Below are 24,090 nucleotides of genomic sequence, written 5' to 3'. Positions count from 1 at the left end.
TAAAATGTAACTAAATGTAAATACTCAAAACACATACTGCGAGGACCTCCAGGTGCGTTAGTGACATACGCTGTACTTAGCACTTAGGCTCAGTGCTTTCCCCATCACTGCCTTCCAGTCCAGAAAGCTCTAACGCTGTCTTGTGTGGGAAAGATTAGAGGTCACTAATCTCATTTTCCCTGTAAAATGCATTATCTAATATGGCAAATATTTGTCATAACCACAGTTTTGAAGTACCAAGTAATTTAATCTATTCTAGCATTCATGAGTCAGAAACCAACATGGAAATCTTATGGTAGGTAAGTTGACCCACACCTTGAGCCTGAGAAAAACTGGGTTAAGTTCTCAACTGTGCAGAGAAACGTCATACCAAATGACAACTTTCAGTTTTCCTATGGCATAGTAGCATAAGTTGAAGAAATGTTCTGCTAATGTCTCCTTCTGGAAGAATGTGTAAAGGTAAATTAACTTATTTCTTGTTTTGATATTTTTCTCATAGCAGATCTTTATTTTATACAGTAGAAGGTAAAACTTAATATTCTTGGAATCAGTTTTTCTATAAAAGAATTTATACAGAAACGTCCCAACTCCACTACAAATGTCATTGTCAGTTTTATTACTAGGTTGCTTGTGATCCCAAGCAGTAAATACAAAATACAAGATTTCACATGTACTGAAATCCCAAGGAAGCAGTATGCCGGGAAAATAGGGGCCCCATAAATGGCGTAAAGAAAGCAACAACTCACCAAGAAGCATTAATAGAAATGACCAGCACTCCTTGGGTGCTGTAAATAGCTTAGCCAGAATGCATACTTCTGCCATTGGAGACGAGAGAAGCTGGGCCACTTTACCTCCTGGCCAAGGTAAATTATACTGATTCAATCCTATTTCACTTGGAACACAACACTGAATCTCGGTAAAATGAATCTTTCCCCCCGTTTCAGTTGCTAAGGAAGGAAAACTGCTCTCCCGATTCTTTTACCTTTAACCCAAACTTTCTAGGTAGTCTTTTAAGTCCTTTTTATACCTTTCTTTAGTTCTTGGGTCATATGTGAACACACATTTGCTCTAAGAACACTTTTATCATTCCTTTGGTTTCAACTATGACTTTTATGCTGGCAACAAGCAAGATCTCTGTATCCCAACTTCACCAATTTTCTGGACCTGAATTTGCAGCTGACAAAAGAGCATTTCTGTCTACCATCTCCCCCACCCTACACACCCCTACATATTAATTACAATATTGTTTATATCTCTGATCATATTAAAGTTTTTTGAATGTTAGCAAACTTTGTACCTTCTAAATGTCTTTTAATTCAAATTTCTTTAAATAACCAAGCATTGAAAACTTTCCAAAAATGTTATCTTAAAATGGTTGAAGTTCTTTTCCTTTTACCCCTCAAAGGTCTGAGCATGGGCAGGTCTTTTGTAGACACATCTATTTTTTTTTGTTTTTACGTTATTTATTTATTTCCCCCAGAGCCCCAGTAGATAGTTGTATGTCATAGTTGCACATCCTTCTAGTTGCTGTACGTGGGACGCGGCCTCAGCATGGCCGGAGAAGCGGTGCATCGGCGCGCGCCCGGGATCTGAACCCTGGCCGCCAGCATCGGAGCGCGCGTGCTTAACCGCTAAGCCACGGGGCCAGCCCTGGACACATCTATTTTTATTCCAAGGGCAAGTGACTGACTCTCTCTCAAATCAACTTTTTCCAAACAGAAATCCCCTACATATAAATAGGGCCAGTCTATGTTAATTTATGTGATGGTGTTCGTTTTCAAAACATCTTTACTAAATAAATAAAGGGGAGATGTAAAATATTGTGGTTTGCTTGGTGAATCTTAATTGCGAAATTTCTTCTTCTTTCGAAACTTCTTTCCTGCTGCATTTGCTGCTTTTTCAGCCATGATCTCTGAGTACTTCCTTCGGTTATATCTAAAAAGAAAAACCAAACCTTTAAGTTCTAAAGTATGACACATCAGATATTAGAAGTTAATGTAACCTGGGGGGGACGGGGGGGGGGTGTGCTAAATCTCAATTTTTTTTTTTTTGCATTTTCTCTTTCCATCACCTTTATACTAAGTTCCACCATGTGTAAGGAGCCACACTAGGAGTTGGGGACCCAGCAGTGAACCAGACAGCCGTAGTCCCTGCCCTCAAAGAGCTTGCAGTCTAGTGAGAAAAACATGGCAACTGGAGAGGGAGGGCTTTTGAAAACTTTGAGCCATTGGAGACCCATGCACTCCTTCCAGCTACTAGATGACAAAAATGTCCCATTTTTGTGGGATAAAAATGTAAAAATAAGCACTAAGGAAAACAAAGTTTACACCTACCTAAAAACACACAATCTACTTCTTAGAACCTTAAGAAATGTGTCACAGACCAATGGTTTTCAAAGTGTGGTCCAAGAATAAGAGCCTTTCAAGGGGTCAATAGGTAGAAACTATTTTCACAAGAATACTAAGGCATTAGTTGCCTTTTTCACTCTCATTCTCTCATGAGTGTACATGGAGTTTTCCAGAGGCTACACAATGTGTGGAATCACAGCAGACTGATACAGAAGCAGATATGAGGCTCCAACTGTCTTTAAGCCGGACATTAAAGAGATTTGCACTAAATTATTTTTGTTTTATTCATGAAGATACTTAATGCGTATTGGATTTGTTATTTTAAAGTGAATATTTTTAAAGTTTCTTGATTTTAATTTCCATTATAGTAAATATTGATAAATGTAACCCATAAAACAAAAGTTCTTTGGGTCTCCAATAATTTTTAAGAGTTTAAAGGCATCTTCAGATCAGAAAATTGCTGCTATAGACTATATTTCCCCACTGGGCTTTGGAAACACAGAAGCACTATTCATTACAGAAAAATAATGATGTAGTAGCTAGAAGCTTCAACAAAAGAAGGGCTGTCAGTACACAGTTAATTAGGAAAAGTTAAAAATTCTCTAAACATATAAAATTCCTTTGTTCTAAAGCACTTTCACTGTGTTATATAAATCTGTTTTCACATTATTAAAGCTGAGGATTAGCTCATATTCTCTTTAAAACAGGAGCTATTTAAGCCTTTTACAACTTTACAGCTCACTCAAGTCCACAAGAAGTCAGCAGCACAACTTTGGGGTTTTGTTTTGTTTTTTATAGACTTTTGTTAACAAACGTAAGGTTAGAGTAAAAAGGAAGAAAACCAAAAACCACATACAACATAGAAAAGCACGTTTTCTCCTATATATCACACACATTTCTTTTGTCCCAGGACATTCCTACTAATGAATATATGATGTATTAAATATGTTCAGTGAAGTTCTCTATCCCAAAGTGTTCAGAGGCCAGAAAACCTCGAGTAGAATGTTGTAGAGGGGATTAAACATTCCATGGAGAGATGGGCTAGTAGAGTGTTTCACACAGTGTGGTATGTAAATTTAGGTGATACACAGACAATTCTCATTTTAAAGGATATATTTATCTTAATGTGTATTAGAAAAAATATAAGCCAACAAACCCATTCACAGCAGCAATATAAAGTTTCCTTTTAAAATAAAGTAGGCAGTATACAGAAAATGCAAACATCGTGAAAATATGATTCCATGAGTGAAGTATGGGAAACGATGAACTGATATGGTGACCTCTAACCCGCAATTTATGAGTTGCATTCTACTAAATGTCTAGTTTACTGCTCCAACTTCCTTATTCTAAGATTATTTTTTAGTGAAAGCACTATCAACATTGCTGTGATTTCTGACATTGCCATCATCAAGACTACAAAATGTAGGTCAATTTTTATCCGCAACATATGGTTAACACTTAGGTAAGCAAAGACTCAATCAGCTTGCACCACATCTCTGTAGGGATGGAGAAAGAGAGAGGCTTTAGAGATAGGAAAATGGGAGGGACTTGGACAGTCTGCATATGGGATTAAAAGGAGAAGGAAGGATGGATGGTGGTGCCGTTCAGTCATGAGATACAGAGCACTGGGAAAGGATCAAATTGTACAGGGAGGGTGGGGTCAGGAAAGACCACAAGTTAGCTCCCAGAGGTGCTTGTGAGATACCTAGTGGATGCTCCTGAGGTAGCAGTTGGAAATGTCGGTAGGGACTCAGGAGAGATCTAGACTAGACATATACATTCGGAAGTCAACAGTATACAGACTATAATTAAAGCTCTGTGGGGGTGAGATTTCCAAGGGGAGAGGAGTTAAGTGAGAAAAGAGCATTGTTCCTTTCTAAAATTTTTACCATTACCCAGACTCATTAAATAGCTTACATAACACTTGAGTTAAATTTATTTTCCATGCCTACAATCTACATTATTTGTAAAACTTTTTTTTTTGGTGAGGAAGATTAGCCCTGAGCTAACATCCGTTGCCAATCCTCCTCCTTTTGCTGAGGAAGATTGGCCCGGGGCTAACATCCATGCCCATCTTCCTCTACTTTATATGTGGGGTGCCTGCCATGGCATGGCTTGATAAGTGGTGTGTAGGTCTGCACCTGGATCTGAACCTGCAAACACTGGGCCACTAAAGCAGAGCGCGCAAACTTAACCACTACACCACTGGGCTGGCCCTAAAACTCTTGATAAATATTTTCACTTTTGCTATTAAACCAATCTGGAAGTTCACCAGAGGTTTCTATATGAGGTATGCTTTTAAATTTCCTATAATATATACACAGCTGCTTTAAAGACATTTAAACATACTCAAATTGCTCCCATCTTAAAAAACCTCGAACTCCACATCCATTCGCCCTGCGTCTCTCTCCCTATTCACAGCCAAACTTCTTCAGAGTTGTCTCCATTTCTTCATTTTCAACTCACTTTCTGGTCCTCTCCAGTCTGGTTTCCTCCCCATCACTCCCCTAAAACTCCTTCTGCCAAGGTTACTGTGACCTCCATGTAACTAAATCCAAAGGAAGGTGGAAGGTTTTAGTTCTTATCTCATTTGATCTCTCAGCAGCATTTATTCCTGTTAACCACTCCCTCCAGCTTATACCTGCTTATAACATTCTCTTTCTTTGACTTCTATGATCCTGTGCCCTCCTGGTTTTCTTAATGCCCCCTTGGCTATTCTTTCCCAGTCTCCTTTGCAGGCTCATTCTCCTCTAGCCAGTCACATACTTTCAAACTTCCCTCTGAAGCAGTGGTTCTAAACTGGGAATGCTTATGCCTGCAGGGGACATTTGGAAATGTCTGGAGACATTTTTGATTGTCATGAGTTGGGGGGCAGGGACGACTGGCATATAGTGGGGTAGAGGCCAGGGATGCTGTTAAACATCTTACAAGGTACAAGATAGTCCCCCCTAATAAAGAAGTATCCTGTCCAAAATGTAAATAGTGCTGTGGTTGAGAAACTCTGTGCTCAAGCATTTAAAAATAATCTGAAATTTTAAAAGTTTATGCATATTCTAAAGGAAAACATACATATTATAAAGTGAAACATAAATTCCTTTACCTTCTGAACTCAGAATCAGCCAGCAGCTCTTCCACAATAGTTCTCTTCCTTTGTTTCTTGGGAATTCGTGAATGGTAGAAGTCAGCTGGATTGTCAACAATGGTTCCAATCTATGAACAATTGATTGAAATAAGTCATGCAATACCTGAATGCCAAGTTGCCTTCATATTTCAGGATAGCTCTAACAAAGTATATTTATAGAAAGGAATGGAACACACAAGCTTACATTATACCAATATTAAAGTTAGTTTTTCCATCTTTTAAAGCAAAACTAAATCACCCATTCAACTGGCACTGGATCCTACTAATGACATTTCTTCATTGAGTTTATAGTAAATCCAAAATTCTTTTTATATAATTTAGTGCTAGACAGTAAATTCTTGATTACTAGTGTAACTAGAGGAGAAAAATGGAAGATAATACAAACTCTTTTGTTTTAGTTTTCCAATTTAATGAAATTGACACATAAATTCTACTACCTACCTATTTGATCTCCTAGGTTAGGTTATCATAAATGCTGCCAGCTTAGAGCCTACTTAGTGATCACTCTGCATTTGTTCATACATTCAACCAAGTAAAATTTAGTGTCTTCTATGTGCCAGGCACTGTGCTAGGTGTTAGGGAAACAAAGAACATCTGGTCCTTGTCAACAAGGAGCCCATAGTCTTAACGAGACCTGCAGAGAGGTAACTGAAAAACTAAAGCATAACATAATATTACGCTGAACAAAACATTATCGATGCTCTGAAAACTAAGTGACCAATTCTACCTAAGGGAGGTAAAGATTTCACAAATGATGACATTTTAGCTTGGATTTGGATAGGTAAAATTTCACCAAGCAAGCATGGCAGAGGCAAGCACATGCAAAATCAGAATGCCAAGACCAGTCGGTGCATATTCTGAGAATAGCTAAACGTGTAAGCTGAAGAGGACTATGTGACAAAAGAAGGGGTGGGGAACTGGTTTGGGTGCAGACTGTGAAGGGCCACATTAAGGGGTACACACTCTATCCTACAGATCATAAAGAATCATTGAAGAGCCAGCCCTGATGCCTAGTGGTTCAAGTTCAGTGCTCACGGCTTTGGCGGCCTGGGTTCACTTCCCAGTCGCAGAACCACACCACCTATCTGTCAGTTGCCATGCTGTGGCAGTGGCTCACATAGAAGAGCCAGAACAACTTACAACTAGCATATACAACCATGTAATGGGGCTTTGGGGAGGAAAAAAAAAAAATCACTGAAGGTATCATTGAATGATATCTGTAATATCACTGAGCAGTGGTGTATCATGAACAGACGGGTTGTTTTTAGAAGAGATGACTGGCTACAATATGAAGGATGAACTAGAAGGGAGAGCAGACCTGGAGGCAAAGGACTATTATGGTAATCCACATGAGTGACAAGAAAGGTAGTCAAGAAGAACAAAATGAACTTGAGAGCTACCAGAGGATGAAATCAACTGGACTTTCATCTGAAAACACTTTGAAAACCAACTTTTAACCTATTTTCAGAATTTGTCTGGGGATGTCCCTCTACGTGGAAAAGAAGAGTTTGGTGCAAATGATTCCCTCTTTCCTCCTCCATCTTTAAGGATTCTTGCTCTTAGGCTAGTACTATTCATATATGGTACACTGTCTTATAGGTTCCACAACTTTTAGCGAGTTGACCTGGAAACGCAGTTACCATTTGCAACAATGACTCTCTATATGGAAAGCCATTACAGTCACATGTCACTTAACCACAGGGATACATTCTGAGAAATGCATCATTAGGCAATTTTGTTGCTGTGTGAACATCATAGAGTGTACTCACAAAAACCCAGATGGTGTAGCCTACTACACACCTAGGCTATATGGTACCAATTTATGGGACCACTGTCATATATTCGGTCTGTCACTGACCAAAATGTTGTTATGCGGCACACGACTGTACAAGCTGGTGGCTGTCTGATTTGGGTTCTGGCCAGTATTACATGGCCTAAGCAGATGTGTATGGTAAATATTCATCTATTTTAAGAGTAAACATATCACTATAGTGCTTTCCAAACTAAAATCCATCAACATCACCACCATTATTCTGTTTCCTTCATACCTGGAAGTACTTGGGGAAGCCATCCCTATCATTTTTCTTGTAAAACCTTTTTGGGTCCATGCTAGCTCTCATCTTCAGTACTTTGAGATCATTTTTTAGTTCATCTGTCAATTCTGGAGCTTTCATACCAAACCAGCCATCACCTGCTGTTTTTTGTCGTTCTTTCTGAAATTCAGATTTCAAAAACAAAGAGAAAATTCTGATTTAAATTAAACAAGCAGTGTATAAATTATACCTCATTTCCCCAAAAATTATACACACAGAAAATTTCATGAATTAAAAACAAATAAGATTACTTTACAGAATGTACTAGTCTCCAGATTCATCTTTCATAAAAGGACTTCAATCACAAAAGTGATTTCTCTTTTGAGAATTAGGCACAGCATTACCAGTTTCATAAATGAGGGCTCCTTAAAATTTATTTTGTATCTTAGTAAGAACTGCTGACTTGCAGGGTGAATAATCCACAGCTTCAATTTTTATTGTTTAAAGTAGCCTACACAAGAGACAATGTATAAAAACATTTTCACTTCTGGAGATTTTATGTAAATATTAACACTTATTCAGTCACTCAGGTGTCTCAGAAAGTCACTTACTCCAACAGTCCAGAAATTTGTATTATTTCTAAAATAAACCAAAACTTTCTGTTCTTTTGAAAACTCTTAGCAAGTTATTTGCTTAATTTTATTTTTTATTTCATTCATACAACAAATATTATGGAGTGCCTACCACGTGCCAGAGTGCTCCATATTAGTGACAAGGTATTACTGGAGTACCATCCTCAAATTCCTCCAAGCTCTCTTGATAACTTTTTTGTGCTTATTAATTGAAATGGCAGATGGAAGCAATCTTCAATATTTTACTAAACAAAATAGTTTCTGTCCTCTCATTTGGCAGACTGAACAGACCGGGGTTTTTAGTTGGCTACATCAAGTCTTCTACAACAGCCTGCAACCGAGTTCCTCGCCTTTAGTGAACAGTACCTATAAACCAACAGATGTGGACAGTGACCCTATATGCTGGCTGTCATAGCTTTTAAGAAAGGGAAAAATAGAAGCTGTGTCTACGTGCACAACTTGGTACACTTTTCACTTTGTGAAAATCCATATAAAATATGTCTATGGAACCATATCGTATGGGCCCTTAGATATCTGTGATAATTTTCTTTGGAAATACAGATATTTTAATTGTACAACCCTGTTGTATAAGCTGAACATATATAGTCTAACACATCTAAACATTCTAAATAAGAGTCACTGTACTTACCCTGCGTTTTTTCTGAAGTTGATACTTTGATTCACGATATGGTGGGACACAGTAGTTTTTTTCAAAATCAGGTGTAATGACGGCTTTTTGCAGAAGCTATAAAAATAAGAAATTGGTTTTAAAATAATGTCAGAATGTCATATAATTTTTTCAACATTTTTGCCTTATATGGGAAACATTTCTCACACTGAAGACTACTCCAAATATATTAACCTTTTTTAATACACAGACATACTATTGCAAACTTGTTCCTGTCCTTAAATTTGTAAATTATATTACAATAAAAATGTTGTAGGAGAAAACTAAAGGATTATTTTAGGAAATCTATAAAATCAATATTCACCTCAAATTTCTTTTCCTAATCTGAATTTGCACCCATCAGATTTAATGTGTCCACTTGTATTTACTAGTTTGCACCCAGCCACCTGCACCAAACAACTGGAAAATAAAGACATTAGAAACAATGCCACAAGGCTCTTGAAATCCCTGAATAAAACCTGAGTCTTTAATAAGTTCTTTTGATGTTGGTAAAACAGCTTCCTGTGATCTGAGGAGACTAGCTAGACTGTTAATAGAATAAGAAGAGCAATACAGACTTCGATTAAACAACATATACTTCCTATGTTATACTAATGAGATCATCCTATCTAGACAAAATCTGCTTTTTTGCAACTCAACAATATATCTTAGATACTCTTTCAATGTCAGTTCATACGTAGATCGACTTCATTCTTTTTAATAGCTGTTATGCACCATAGTTTTTCTTCTGACATTTAGTTTAACAGTCTCCATTAAACTTTTTTCCTAAACATTGTAAACATCATCTCTGCACACTTGCAACTATTTCTGTAAAAAAGATTCCAAAATGTGGCCTTTAAATTTTGACAGGTACTGCTAAATTGCCTGGCATTGAACTACTATCAACTTCTACCAAGTTACTCGTGCCGTTTTTTTCACAGTGCTACCAACACTGGGTAGTATCTTTTTGTATGTTGTCACTGGTGCCTCATGGCAGTTTTCGTTTGCTGTTGATCATCTTTTTGTGTATTTATTAGCTGTGTCCTCTACTGTGGAATGCCTGTACTTTTTGGAGTTCTTTTTCATTTTTATATAGGGCTGTGTTCCTATTAATTTGTAGAAATGTATTGTTATCTTAGTGATATTAATCTATGGTCTTTTACTTGTCTTTAAGGTGTTTTTTTTTTTAATTTAAAAGAAATTTTTTTTTTTGTGAGGAAGACCAGCCCTGAGCTAACATCCGATGCCACTCCTCCTCTTTTTTGCTGAGGAAGATCAGCCCTGGTCTAACATCCATGCCCATCTTCCTCTACTTTATATGGGATGCCGTCACAGCATGGCTTTACAAGCAGTGCGTCAGTGTACACCCAGGATCAGAACCTGTGAACCCTGGGCCACCGAAAGGGAGCGCACGCACTTAACCGCTGCACCACCAGGCTGGCCCCTGTTAAGGAGTTTTTAATTGCATAAGTTTTAAAATTTTGTGTAGTGAAATCTGTTAATCTCTTCCTAAACAACTTCTGCATTTTTTTTTACTTGCCTAGGATGATTAAACATTGTCATAATACTGTTTATGTGCCTAAAAGGAGCTTCAGGGTAATTAGTCATTTCCCCCAGTTCAAGAACTAAAGAAGATGGCTCCTTAGCCCTCAAAATAGTTCATAGGAATATAGCAAATATTAATTTTGTCAGTAACATTTGAAATTATCATTTCAGAAATCAACTATCAATTCAGAAACCCCCAATTCAGTTTCAGGCCCAGAAGTTTCTTGGTAGTATAATAGCAGTCTAGACTTTCTTACCACTCAGAAATGAGCATAGCATTTATTTAACATATTATTAAGAGCTTGCTATGTGTCAAGTACTATACTAAGATCCAGGACAGTAGTTCTCAACTGGGAGCAATTGGTAACGTCTAAAGACATTTTTGGTGTGTGTATGGCGGGGAGGGTGAATGCTACAGGCATCCAGTGGGTAGAGGCCAGGGATGCTCAACCTCCTACAATGCACAGAATATCCTCCCACAACAAATTATCCAGCACAAAACACCAGTATTGCTGAAGTTGAGAAATCCTGTTTTAGGAATACAAAGATAAAAGACAGTAAGTTAACAATTACACTACATGATCAATAATAAACCAGATCTATTTTGGGTGTTGCAAAAGCACAGAGGAGGTAGGGGGAAGGATTTGGGTCCAAGAATGCTTTCCAAAGGCAGTGATCCATGATCTGCATTGGCCCGGGAAAGAACAGGTACGCTGAGGGACCACAGTAGTCTTCGATGGCAAGAAGACAGCAGGTGGACGTCAGAGCTGGAGGTACAGAGGCACCTTGAAGGCTCTGAGGAACCATGAAGGCCTTAAACAGGGGAATATCATGGCCAGATTTGTGTTTTCAGAAAGAGAACTCTAGCAAGAGTATGGAGAATGGCTTGAAGAACAGAGTAAGGAGGCTATACTGCAGTACTCTAGGTGAAAACTAAAGGCTAGCACTAGCCAGTGACAGCGGGGCAAAAAGGAGGGAACAGAACAGAAAGTACAGTACGGTAAGTACTGTTCCCTAGGCTTAGTAACTGACTGCAAAAGGGAAAGAGATTTTGGCATCATTAACCAGGATAGAGAATACAAAAGGAGGGCAATTAGCAATTAGCCAGGTCAAGTGCCTGAGGACATCTGAATGAACAGACAACCTAAAGAGGCAGCAAGGCTAGAAAAGACAGATTTAAGAGGAAGCCAAGCAAGGTGGCAGCTGAAGCTGAGGGTTTGGATGAGGTTACCTACTTTCTAATTTCCTTCTGAAATTAAATGTACAATTTCATGTCTATGTTTGCATGTGCACTTTTTCCTGGTGGAGAAGGTGGGCACTCACAGCTTTCAGATTTTCAACAGGGTTCAGAACAATTAATAACTAAAAGTATAGCAAGAAAAAGAGAAGAAAACACAACCCCTGGGATTGTAACTGGTGGGTGCAAGAAGAGGAACATTAATCCTGTATTACTTTATTTTTCAAGTGTCATCTTTTATACCTGGGATTTTATAAAAAGAAATGATTGTTCTAGAAAGAGGGGAAAAAAAGGAGTACAGTAGGCTAATGTGGTTTCACTGTAGGAAAATTAGTCTCTTACCAAGGACTAATCATTTCTAGAAGTGACTGATTAGTTCTATGAAAACCAACAGGACGCTTCACATAACTTACCTCATTTTTCTTTTTCTCCTTGATCTGTGTTAGGGTTCTCTTGTTCGACTGTAGTTTGTCTGCACTGAAATTAATATACAAACCACCCAATTGCTTGATACTCAAACCAGGGTCTATGCTGCTGCTTGTCAACTTCAGACTGAAAGAGAAATGATCACTTCAAGATCAAGTAACTAAATCAAAATGGAAACAAATGAAGACGGTATTTTTAAAACCACTTTTTTCTTTCTCTTCCCTTTTACTGTCAAGGACCAAAAAAACCTTACTTTTACAGTAGAGTTTCTGAAAAACTGTGAACAAATGTATATTTTAAATCTAGTAAAGTCATTTAGAAGAAAATTCTACGATGAATAATGAATTAAACAAAAAAGCTTTTTGGGAGCACATCCAAATTTATTCCCTAGATTTTCTTAAAGAGGATTAAGGCCATACAACATGCCAATAGATTTCATAAAGAAAAGAATTACAGAAAAGAGATCATCTGGCAATGTATCAACTTCATATATAGGTAGTGAGTTAATACATGCACATACCTCCATCTCTAAAACCAGTAAGACAAATTCTTCTATTTGGAACTTTCAAGTTATCCAAACTTAGAATGTTTTTTCTGGGTAACTAAGGGCATTTGGTAGTGCCTCTAAATCAGTGAGTTTTAAACAATGATGAGCATCCATATTTCCCATTGGAGCTTTTTAAAAATATAAATGTCACACCCCAGACCTAGCAAATCAGAATCTTCTGCAGTTGGCCTGGGTTCCTGCTTTATTTATGTAATGAGAATTTCTACTTTACATCACTGAAGGGTCCTTTTTATAAGCAAGTACACTTTCTTCCCTGATTATTCACATAAACTGAGCAGTTGAAAGCTTTGATAATCAACCTCTATTGGAAAGTGAAATCATTCTATTGCAATGCCTTGTCAGGAATTCTCAACCCTGAATGTATATTAGAATTTTCCGGTAGAGGAGAGTGACTTTTAAAAAATACGTATGCCTAAGTCTAGCCTAGAGATTGATTTTCATTTGTTTAGAGAGAAAACTGGGATCTGTTAATGTACAGTTCCTTACATGGATGCCAGTATCTCCAGTGGATACATTGCCTCCAGGGGCCTGTGCCTAGCGACAACAAATTTAAAACAGAAAAAAATGAAACTAAAGACATAGCCCCAAACATTAGCACTTTTCAATGAGAGAGAGATGGGATTATAGGCGATTATTTTTCTCACGCTATTCTAAATTTTTCAATTTCTCTACAATCAACATATAGAAAAAAACAAGTTACTTTCCTTCCGTTTTATGTTGCTCTTAACCATCATGCAGGAAAATCTTAACAGAGGATTTCTAACATATCATCAAAAGGAGCATTTTTAGCTCTCATTGGTGGAAAAAATATGACTAACAAAGGCACCCACAGAGACAAGGAAAATGCTGGATAAAAGAGCTTTTCCATAAAGAACTCGAGGCAGTAATTTTCTCAATTCCCATGCTTTCTAACAGTTAATATTTTTATGGTAAACTAGCCACTTATGTACCAAAAATACTTTTAAAAATAAAGGTAAAACTTACAGTTTAGACTTTGTGCCGTTTAGTAAGTCATCTTCATCACTAAATTCACTATCTTTATTTTTGTCACTGTCTGATGGTTCTTCTTCACTTTTTTCATCCTCTTCCTCCTCTTCTTTTTCTTCTTCAATGGCAACCTCACTTGTCTTGTCTTCCTCATCCAAGTAAAAATTTTTATCAGCACTCAATCCAGGAGTTGTGTCGATCACAAACAGCGCATTGTCACACAACATATTTTCCAAGTCTTCATTTAATGACTCTTTTTGACCACTATTTTCAACAAAACACACAGTGTCCTCTTCATTCTCACTGTTTTTGGACTGCTGGCTTTCATCACTGCTGAGAACTAATAAAACAGAATCACCTTTATCCTGAGATGTGTTGAACTCAGACCTGTATAGTTTGGTGTCACACTCAAAATCTGTATCCCTTTCTTTGTTCACGTCTTCACCCTCAAAATCTACATCCCTTTCTTCGTTCGTATCTTGACAGACACCTATAACAGTGCACTCTTCTTCATCACTGCCACTACCATCACCAAATTCTGTCAAGTCCCTTGTTTTTATGGTGCTCTGTCTCTTTTCATTCCATCTGTCCACTTCCACAACTGCAAATGTTTGAGCTAAGGATTTCATTATAGCCTCACAGTTCAGATTTGAGGGCTCTGATGTAGTTTTCTTATTTTGGGGGGTTGAATGCCTTTGAGAAAGTAAGTGCTGAATGCTAGTGTCCTTAAGTTCAGAGAGACTCTTAAACTGAGAATTTTTTTCATTAATTTCTTTTCCCTCATTTATCATTCCTTTGGCTTCCTCATCTAAACTCCTACAATTCTGCTTTATTATTTCTTTGAGAGGTGCAACATTGGCCTGTTTTTCCTCTGTTATATTAAAACATCGGCGTTTTTGCACCGTTAATTTTTTTTCTGAATTTCCGTGGAAAGAATCATCATCAAAGTCATTATACATTTCATTATTACAGAAATTTGGCCTATTTATCTGAGAAAGAGATCTTGCCAGTAAACGAGAAGTTTGTCTGGGATCTGAATCTTCTGAATTCATAGGTGTATCTATGATTTGTTTTTCATTTCCTGGTACAATCTTAGTATCTTTCTCCTCAGTTTGTGCCTGTAATTTCCTCTGCATACTTCTGGTTGTTCTCCTAGTTGAAATTCCAGAAAATGAAGACATGTCTGAGCATGATGACTCAGCATCAGAAATAGCTTCCATATGTGATTCTTGGCTTGGATCTGTTAGGGATTTAACCTTACTTCTCCTGGTTCTTGTAGTTATTACTGCGGGAAGCACAATTCTAGAAATACCTGAAACATGCGATTCTGCTTCAGAGACTTCTTCAGTAGGAGACTCATTTATTGGAGTTATTTTCAGCCTTTTCCTGGCACTGGACACTGGTGTGCATGCAATTAAGATCTGCCGCCTTCTAGTTATTCTTAAAATGGGACTCTGGCGTTCAGACACAGAAGAACAAGTTGACTCTGCTTCAGAGGTCTCTCCGTCAGTAGATGGTTTGTCTATTTGCTCACATAATAAGCCTGTAGTTCTGCTCTTCCTCCTTCCGGTTTTAGGAGTTCTAGAGACTGGACGTCGTTTCCTAGTGCTCTGTGATTCAGCAGTACTTGGGTCATCGGATGGAGATTCCTTCCTGCCTTTTGGATGTGCTTCAATTCTTTTAGCAGCAGAATTCTGTAAGCCACAGAAAACGCACTGTAATTTAGGTCAGGCTGGGACAAGAGCAGAGTGAGTGAGGCAGTCCCCTCAGGAGCAAATTTTAAGAGGGCACTAAAGAACTCTGTAGTAAACAACATGAATACAAAAACCACCACCGCTCATGATTTAAAAAAATCAAAAACTTAAATACTGGATCTCACGCTACATTTGCAGCCCTAACTCGCCTCACCCAAGTCCTGGATCTGACTTTAGGGAGGAAAACGAATAACTGAAAAGAAATAATGTTCTCCACTCAAAGTCAAATATGTGTTTAGGAACACACACACCAACGGAATCGGTTGCTGCCCTAACCTTTACATACGTAAGAGAATGAACGCTCCGCTCCGCTCCCTTCATCGCCGAATCAGAAAAGAGGCAGCGGACGACTAGCGCCCCTGATAGCCACCAGGCGGCGTCACTGCAGCCCTCCGCACGCCAAAAGGAGGTGCTGTAGGGCCACGGCCAGCCTTCCCACGTGAAAACGGTGCCCTTTTCTCCAATCCTGCTAAATTAGGCTCACGCTTGGCGGCTGAAATTATTCCTCCTTATTACGGTGTTAAAAGTAAGGTTAAAAGACGTGAGCTACACATCTGCATTACGGAGTTGAACTACCCACAGCAAAACCTCTCTGTTTCATGCTAAAGACTGCCTTACAAGACCGTCGTGACGCCTGAGGAGGAAGCCAACGCCTTCGCGCGGGGCCTGGTACACAGCAGCGCGCGGCAAGCTCGGGCCCTTTCCGCCGCTCCTCCCCACATTCCACGGGACCCTTGCGCCGCCCCACCTCCCTGAGCGCCGCCCTGCGAAGCAGCGAGCAGAAATGAGGGAGCCTTGCGATCTCCTACCTTCTGCCGGGAGCTTTCAGGCGATGTGGCTTGGCCCCTGGCCTGAGGCCGCGCGGATCGGGTGACCACCATTTTTCCAGCTCCCGACTCCCCGGCGGCCACCGCGGCCCGCCTCTCTTCCGGCGCGCCGGAAGTGCGTCAGAGAAGTGCCTGGCTCGTTTTTTTCGCGTGAATCCCGGAACTCGCCAGAATCTCGCACCTGCCTCCGCCCCACCGACGGAGGCGGGGCCCGTTAGACCTGGGGGATCTCAAAAGCCACAGTTTTAGCGGTCGCTCCAGTGCGTAGAAAACAGACCAGGCTTTTGCAGGGAGAGACCTTCGTGGAGGCTGCGAAACTCGCAGTGATAGAGGGCCCTCGTCCCCGTTTCACACGAACGAATTGGGAAAATCGCATCTTCTGCTTCACGCACCCTCTCATTTGTTCAGCAATTCTGAAGGTCTCAGTGTAGCCATGGGTGTGACCGAAGGAGACTTTTCGTTATTTATAATATATATATATATATTTTTACAATCATGTATTATTTGTGAAGTTAAATATGAATAAAATTTCAAGAGTTGGTTGCGGTAAAGATGTATACGTTAAATGCCCCAGGAACTCGGAGACAGTTGGGAACTATATAATCTAACGGTGAGATGGTGAGTAGGGATTGAGAATAAGCAGAAAAGAAATGTTAAGGAAATTGTAAAGAAGAGCGATAAAAAAAAAATTTGCAGTGAAAGGAAAAGAATGACCAGAATCAAGAGAAGCTTTTTGATTTTCTTTTGGGATGAAGAGTGGAGAGCTGGAATATGAGGGGAATGGAAGAGGATTGAAGAAGTAAGTAAACTGTATTATTGGAGGTGAGAAAGGATGAGTGCCTCACCAAATCTGTTCTCCCTTACTTCTTTATAACAGAAAAACAATTTTTTTCTTAAAAGTAACAAATTTTTTTCTTAAAGTAACAAAGCGTCGATTTTTTGGTGGGCACATTGCCACCCAGTTAAATAGCTCGTCTCATAGTTTTCCTTGGAGCCAGATGTGGCTGTTTTGGGCAATTACATGTAAATTAGTGTTGTGTGGTTCTTTAGGGACTTTTTGTGTGTGTGTGTGTGTGTGTGAGGAGATCAGCTAACATCTGCCAATCCTCTTTTTTTTTTTTTTTTTTTGCTGAGGAAGACTGACCCCAGGGTAACATCTGTGCCCATCTTCCTCCACTTCATATGGGACGCTGCCATAGCATGGCTCAGCAAGCAGTGCATCGGTGTGCCCCTAGGATCCAAACTGGCGAACCCCGGCCCGCCTCAGCAGAGTGCATGCCCTTAACCGCCTGCACCACCAGGCCAGCCCCTTTAGGGACATCTTTTAAGAGAGGAGTTCCTCCCTGCAGTCTTTTTTTTTTTTTTTTTGTGAGGAAGATCAGCCCTGAGCTAACATCCATGCCCATCCTCCTCTTTTTGCTGAGGAAGACTGGCTCTGAGCTAACATCTATTGCCAATCTTCCTCCTTTTTTTCCCTTTTTCTCCCCAAAGCCCCAGTAGATAGTTGTATGTCATAGTTGCACATCCTTCTAGTTGCTGTATATGGGATGCGGCCTCAGCATGGCCAGAGAAGTGGTGCGTTGGTGCGTGCCTGGGATCCGAACCCTGGGCTGCCAGCAGCGGAATGCGTGCATTTAACTGCTAAGCCACGGGGCGGCCCCCTCCCTGCCGTCTTTAACTTCAGTTTACTCTTTGGAAAGTTGTGTCCCCTGGTTTTCAAGCAGCAATTTTGTGCCGTGAGGATGAGGGCCATGCTTTAGGGATGGCAGAGCAGTGAGAAAGAAAAAAACATGGGTCCTTGACAACTGTTGGAGCTGCCATATCAGTCCTAAACAGCCTACTTTTAGATCTGTTTCACCTGAGAGAAACGTCTGTTTTTTTTTTTAGGCCACTGTCATTTGGGGATTTTCTGTTATTTACAGCCAAGCCTAATCCCAACTGAAGAATGGAATAAAATACAGCGATGGAGAGGTTAGCTACACAGAAGAATGCTCCTTCCTGTGAGGGAGGGGAGAAGAGTGGATGAAGCAGAGAGAATGTGAATGCAGGGAAATTAAAGTGGAGACAAGAGATTTTGCATAGATAACCTCAGTCTTCTCTGTAAGTAGAAGGTGATTCATCTGCTCAGAGAATGAAAACAATTTAGATTGACTCGTGAGGAATGTGGTAAGGAGCAAAAAGAAGGAGTTTTAGTTGGGCCAAGTAGCAATGAGACTGTGTAAAATGAAGAACAGAAAAGAAAACAGGCCGGATTTGAAGAGGAGGCAGAATGGTGTAGAGGAAGGCAAGTGAACCAATTAGAGGAGGGTAGTAGAGATCAAAACAGCAGAGGACAACAGCATCAGTCATACTAATAGTATTGAGTACTTAACATATGTGGGGTACTAAGTGCTTTATACATGTATTAACTCATTCAGTCTCGACAACAACTTTAACATGAGCAAAAGCATGCAAGTAGAAATTAAGATCATAGGAGTGGGTATAGAAAATTGGAAGAGCATTAGAAAATCAGTGTGTGGCACCTTGAAAGTAAACAAAAACGCCCAAACATTTACAATTTTAAAAGGTCAAGAAACAAACCTAAAATACTAAAAATGTCAGTACATACTCATAATATGAGAAGACTGAGCTGGTCTACTATCAACAGGGCTGCTGGTTATAGGCAAAACTGCCAAGTGTTCTGTTTTTATTTTATGTGGGCTTACCAGTTCTGCCCTGTTTCTCTACTTTCTTTACCTAACCTCTTCTTTACCCAAAGTGGATTTTGGGCAAGTATAGTATACCCAATTTTAGCTAAATACAGTATAAAAATACAGTAATTTTTATTCAGGCCCAAAAGAAAACTCTCCCTTGATAGTCTATATTTACTAATGAAATCTTTAAACTGAAGGATTGAATCTCTCTCTGGAATTTTAGGCATTAACCAAAAGATGAGAGTTTTAGTGCATGAGCCTTCTAAAAATACATACCATTCACGGTCATTCTGCATTATTACATATAAAACATTACTTTTAAATTAAATCTGATCTGTAAGATGGTCCCCAAGGATTCCATCTCCTAGTCTTCAAACCTTTGAGTGTGGGCTGGACCTAGTGACTTACTTAAAACCAAAAGAATGTAACAAAAATGATAGATGTCACTTTCAAGAATAGGTTACAAAAAAGGCTGTCTTCTATCTTGCACTCTCTCACTTGTTCGTTCTGTGGGAAGCTGGCTAGCTGCATGTTATGAGCTGCCCTATGGAGAGGGCCACGTGGCAAGGAAGTGTGGGAGGGCCTATGGCCCGTAGCCAGCGAGGAACTGAGTCCAGCCAACCACCATATGAGTGAGCTTGGAAGCCGACCAACCTCAATCAAGCCCACAGGTGAGACTGTAGTCCCACCTGACACTTTGATTGCAACAATTTGAGAGACTGTGAGGTACCCAGATGCAGCAATAGATAATACAGTCACTATTGGCTAATTTTGTTCTAAAACTTCATGTAAAAAAATATATATAGTATGTACTCTGATGTCTAGCTTCTTTCACTCAGCATAATGTTTCTGAGATTCATCCATGTTACTCTGTATACCAGTAGTTCATTCTTTTTTATTGCTGAGTAGTATTCCATTGTATGATTATACTACAGTTCACCTATCCATTCAACTGCTGATAGACATTTGGGGCATTTCCAGTTTTCAGCTATTATGAGTAAAGTGCTATCAACATTCTTATATTGTCATTTTGGGACGTGTTTTTATTTTTCTTGAGTAGATACCTAGGAGTGGAATTGCTGGGTCATACAGTGAGTACATTTAATTTTGTAAGAAATGCCAACTTATTTTCCATGGTGGTTGTGCCATTTTACATTCCCACCAGCAATATATGAGAGTTCTGCTTCTTCCACATCCTCACCAATACTTGGTATTGTCCATCTTTTAAAATTTTAGCTATTTTAGTGATATTTCATTGTGGTTTTAATTTGCATTTCCCTGATGACTAATGATGTTGAACATCTTTTAATGTTCTTATTGACTATTCATATGTCGTCTTTGAAGAAAAGTCTATTCAATCTTTTGCCTATTTTTTATTGGGTTGTCTTATTATTAAGTTATAAGAGTTCTTTACATATTGGGGATACAAGACCTTTATCAGATATACGACTTGCAAATATTTTCTCCCATTCTATAGGTTGTCTTTTTACATTCTTGATGTCTTTTGGTGCAATCTTAAAAATTTGATCATGTCCAATTTATTTTTCCTCAGAAATATGTATTGCAAATATTGCCCCCCCCATCTGTGGCTCACATTTTCATAGTCCTAAGTCTTTTGAGGAACAGAAGATTTTAATTTTGATTAAATTCAGTTACCAACGTTTTCTTTTATGGTTAAGTTTTTTGTGTTATCAGAAAGCTTTGCAGCCCATTTTAATTTTTTTGCTTTGTTCTAATTGCATACACATCAAAAGGAACAGAAAATTTCAAATGAAAATTAAAAAGTGACCTGAGGGAAAGACAGATTATTTCTAGGGAAGTAAATCCAGATTTTCATCAGCAAGAGCATTTATGCTGGAATTCAATGGAATATTATCTTCAAAATGCTGAGGGAAAGTATTTGGAAACTTATATTCTATAATGTCAAATGATCATTTAAGATTGATAACAAAATAAAGTCATCTTCAGACAAACAGGACCTAGAAAGTTTATGCCCAAACAGCCTTTAGTGAAAGAATTACTAAGGACATACTTAAGCAAGAAAAATGTGAACTTAGATGGAGTAGGAAGCAAGAATCAACAGTGAGCAAAGAAACAGGGAAAACAGCTGAGTCAAAATAAGTAATGCTTATTGTAAAACATGAACCTTCTTAAATTGATGGACCAACAGACACACCAAAATCTTGTATGACATTTAATACATTTATTCATTGCTGAGGGATACATACTAAGGTTTTGTTTGACTTTTCTGGTAGTGAAACTACATACAGCCATATCCTGAAATATTTAAGGGATTTGGGCAAGTTTTAGTCTCTTATAAAATGTGACTTTTGCAACCTTACCTATTCTTGTCTCAGCAGAAGCCATTCCTTTCTATCTGGTAAGAACAAGCTCTTGAAGAAAGTGTTTTCACTGAATTTCTAAAGTTTACATATAAACTATTCATCATTCAACAAAAGCATATTTACAAACCAGTAAACAAGGGCCTCTGCCCAAAACGGCCACCCACACCTCATCCTCTGATCCAACTCTACGGCTCAGTTCTTCAGGGGACCCTTTCTTGTCCTTACCCTGTTCCCCAGCCCCACTTCCTTCCACATGCCTCCCAGTCGCTTTTCACCACTTCTGTCATCAACATGCAGCTTTTTATTGCTCTTGTCCACCTGCAGATCTCTCTCCCCCCAAGTGTACTATATGCTCCTTCAAGATAAGGTGGTTTTTTCATCTCTGTGTCTGTCTGCCAACACCCTGCAAGTGCCTGGCACACAGTGGACATTCAATAAACCTTTGTTAAATGAATGCACAAATAGCTTTATGGCTTGGATATTTTAAAATTATTCATAATTTATTTTCAAATCATACTCAGTTTGAGTTCAAATAGTTCAAAATCAATATAATGTTCCAGGATGCTTCCAACTATTGAAACAACTCAATTAAAAAATATACAACTCACACTTTATTTTAATTAAATTCATAATACAAGTAAAATTAAAAACTATTATAAATATTTAATAATGCTTTATATTTTGCCTTTATTTTATACTATAATACTACATACACATAAAAGTAGAATTATCTAATTAAATTATTTTCCCCTCCTAAATGTATTTCTAATTCTGAAAACCATAAAAAATGTTAATGAAAGTGATATTACATATTTTTCAAAAATAAAACTGACATATCCCGTCACCAACTTTACGTGAAAATGACACGTACAAGTTCTGGTACAATAGGAAGTTAACTTTGAAAAAAATAGACTTGGAGTCATAAGTTTGTATATTTGAGTATGAAAACACAAATGGTTTAAATTCTCATTAAAAGAACTTCAAATTTCTCTAAATGTACATTTGGCAGAAAGATAAATTGTTGGCTAATATGCAATAAATATATCAATTGCTTACATTCCCAAATATTGAAAATACTGAGTGGAAAAATTAGAGAGAAAATCTGTTCTAAAAAGATAAATGAGCCTTAGACCTTTTATCACTGAAAATCAAGATCCTATTTCAGTTACCACTTGGCTCTGGTAGGGAAAAGTCTGAACCATTCATTCAAAATAGAATAACTTTATTTCCCATTTCCCATTAGCTGTCTAAGTAATCTTTTTTGAGACAAGAAAAATTATTAGCTATTATTTGTGATTCAAGTTCTAACACTGGCCATCCTTAAATGGATACTCTATTAGCACACTGGCACAAGGTGGTCTTCAGAATTTACACCATGTGAACATATTTTAAAAGACACCTTGGTTCTTCTGGTGACTACAGTTTCTTGGATGGGAATTCAAGACAGACTCATCACAGAATGAATTCCAAGTTATAGTAAGTTGTGTTCAAGTAAGGCTCCAGTGTATTTTGGAAATGTAATAACAAGTTGCAGCTTCTTTTTATGTTTACTGGAAAAAAACACAATTATATAAATTCTTTCTACCTTGGGTCACTAGATACACATCTCTTCCATCTCTTCAGAAAACATATCTGTTATATACACTATTGATAACTAAGCTTTCGGCTTTAAACATTGCTTTAAGCAATTATTTGGTAGTATTACCCGCTCTTTATTTTATGGCTTTTTACACATTGTCCTTAAATATTTGAAAAGTATTCACTATATTCTGATGGTTCATGAAAAAAAAAGATGTGAACATCAGCTTGGAAACTTATAGTCTTAAAAACACTAGTTTTTCCAAGAAGGTTATTTAATAACAGAAATTAAAGGTACAGAAGTGGAAAAAACAAAAAACTCATCTAAAAATTCCATACATGATCCCCTTCACAAAATGAATCTATAATCCTGTTTCTTTGTCAAGAATGGGGGAAAAAAAGAACAGAAGAGCTCCTGCTGAAGTTTGGATACGTTAGCAACATAAGCTTTTTTTCCGTTTTCAAAATAACCCTTCAAACAATCTATTTTTGTAAGTCCAGGGTTTTAAAAAACAATAAATGTGATATTAAAGTTTCCTCTTAAAATATCTTGACCAATTCACTGTAGAGGCTTAAATTAAAATGAACTTTTGTTTAAAGACTTATGTTATATGAAAAAATGTGGTACATTTCCAAATTAAAAAGTTAACTGTATACATTTAATAACATTACATACAATTACTATAAAGGCTATATAAGGTTTTAGGAAGCTCCAAGTCTAAACACGTTTTAACACGTTAAGTCAGCTGATTTCAGGTTACAATTCTTATGATCAAATTATCCAACTAGTAAACCACAAAACCTTACTTAGGGTACGAAAAGAGTCTAGTGTATTTATTTTGAATATGGAACCACAGTTCTTTCCCCTAAGTTGAAAAAAATTGAGCAAAATTCGATTTATATATTCATTTATATATATAAAATTAGTTTTATAAACCATGTATTAAGATACATGGTTTAGAAGTATTGATTGAGTTACAAGATATTTTTAAAGAATTTATCAAACTATTTGGGTTACAGATAAAAATTTATAGAATTAAGGAGACCTATAATATATATCAAAGGTCACAGCTTATTTATTTGCTATTTTCTGGTTCGTAAACTAAAGAGGAATTATACTAAATGATCTATAATCTCTTCTAGTTCTAAAGTTTTGATTGTATTGTTTTGCTTTTAAATAGTTAAGACTGCATCTCAAATGAAGTTGTCTAAATAGACAACATTGGCCCTGAATTAAAGCTTTTTTTCACCCCTTTTCTGGCTTTTAGTCCCTATAGTCAGTTACTAGTGGGGAACAAATACCACATA

At 38.0% G+C, this 24,090-nt stretch overlaps 1 protein-coding gene and 1 long non-coding RNA gene across 2 annotated transcripts; one reads left to right on the top strand and one right to left on the bottom strand.

Moving 5' to 3' along the window:
* Window positions 1-588: 588 nt before the first annotated feature.
* Window positions 589-16,269, bottom strand: DNTTIP2 (deoxynucleotidyltransferase terminal interacting protein 2). Its single transcript, XM_004420821.3, has 7 exons — window positions 16,149-16,269; window positions 13,583-15,279; window positions 12,018-12,156; window positions 8,805-8,900; window positions 7,539-7,703; window positions 5,449-5,558; window positions 589-1,935 (listed from the first exon to the last, which is right to left on the bottom strand). Exons 1-7 carry the CDS (start codon window positions 16,218-16,220, stop codon window positions 1,842-1,844), a joined length of 2,373 nt encoding a protein of 790 aa, XP_004420878.1. The 5' UTR covers window positions 16,221-16,269; the 3' UTR covers window positions 589-1,841.
* On the top strand, window positions 16,219-19,879 carry LOC147918047 (uncharacterized). Its single transcript, XR_015555937.1, has 2 exons — window positions 16,219-16,965; window positions 18,054-19,879. It is a non-coding gene; the product is annotated as an uncharacterized LOC147918047 (long non-coding RNA).
* Window positions 19,880-24,090: the final 4,211 nt, after the last annotated feature.

The sequence above is a fragment of the Ceratotherium simum genome, chromosome 2 (assembly GCF_057802395.1).
Source record: "Ceratotherium simum simum isolate JZ-2026a chromosome 2, ASM5780239v1, whole genome shotgun sequence".
Taxonomy (NCBI): Eukaryota; Metazoa; Chordata; class Mammalia; order Perissodactyla; family Rhinocerotidae; genus Ceratotherium; species Ceratotherium simum.
This window is presented reverse-complemented; position numbering and strand designations above follow the sequence as displayed.

What these genes read in the sequence shown, in the direction of transcription:
- DNTTIP2 (XM_004420821.3), bottom strand. Translation starts at nt 16,220, where the DNA reads ATGGTGGTCACCCGATCCGCGCGGCCTCAGGCCAGGGGCCAAGCCACA. An exon ending in GCTTCCCCAAGTACTTCCAG is followed by an intron (nt 5,559 to 7,538) that starts GTATGAAGGAAA and finishes AATTGTTCATAG; the next exon opens with ATTGGAACCATTGTTGACAA. An exon ending in GCTGATTCTGAGTTCAGAAG is followed by an intron (nt 1,936 to 5,448) that starts GTAAAGGAATTT and finishes TTTTCTTTTTAG; the next exon opens with ATATAACCGAAGGAAGTACT.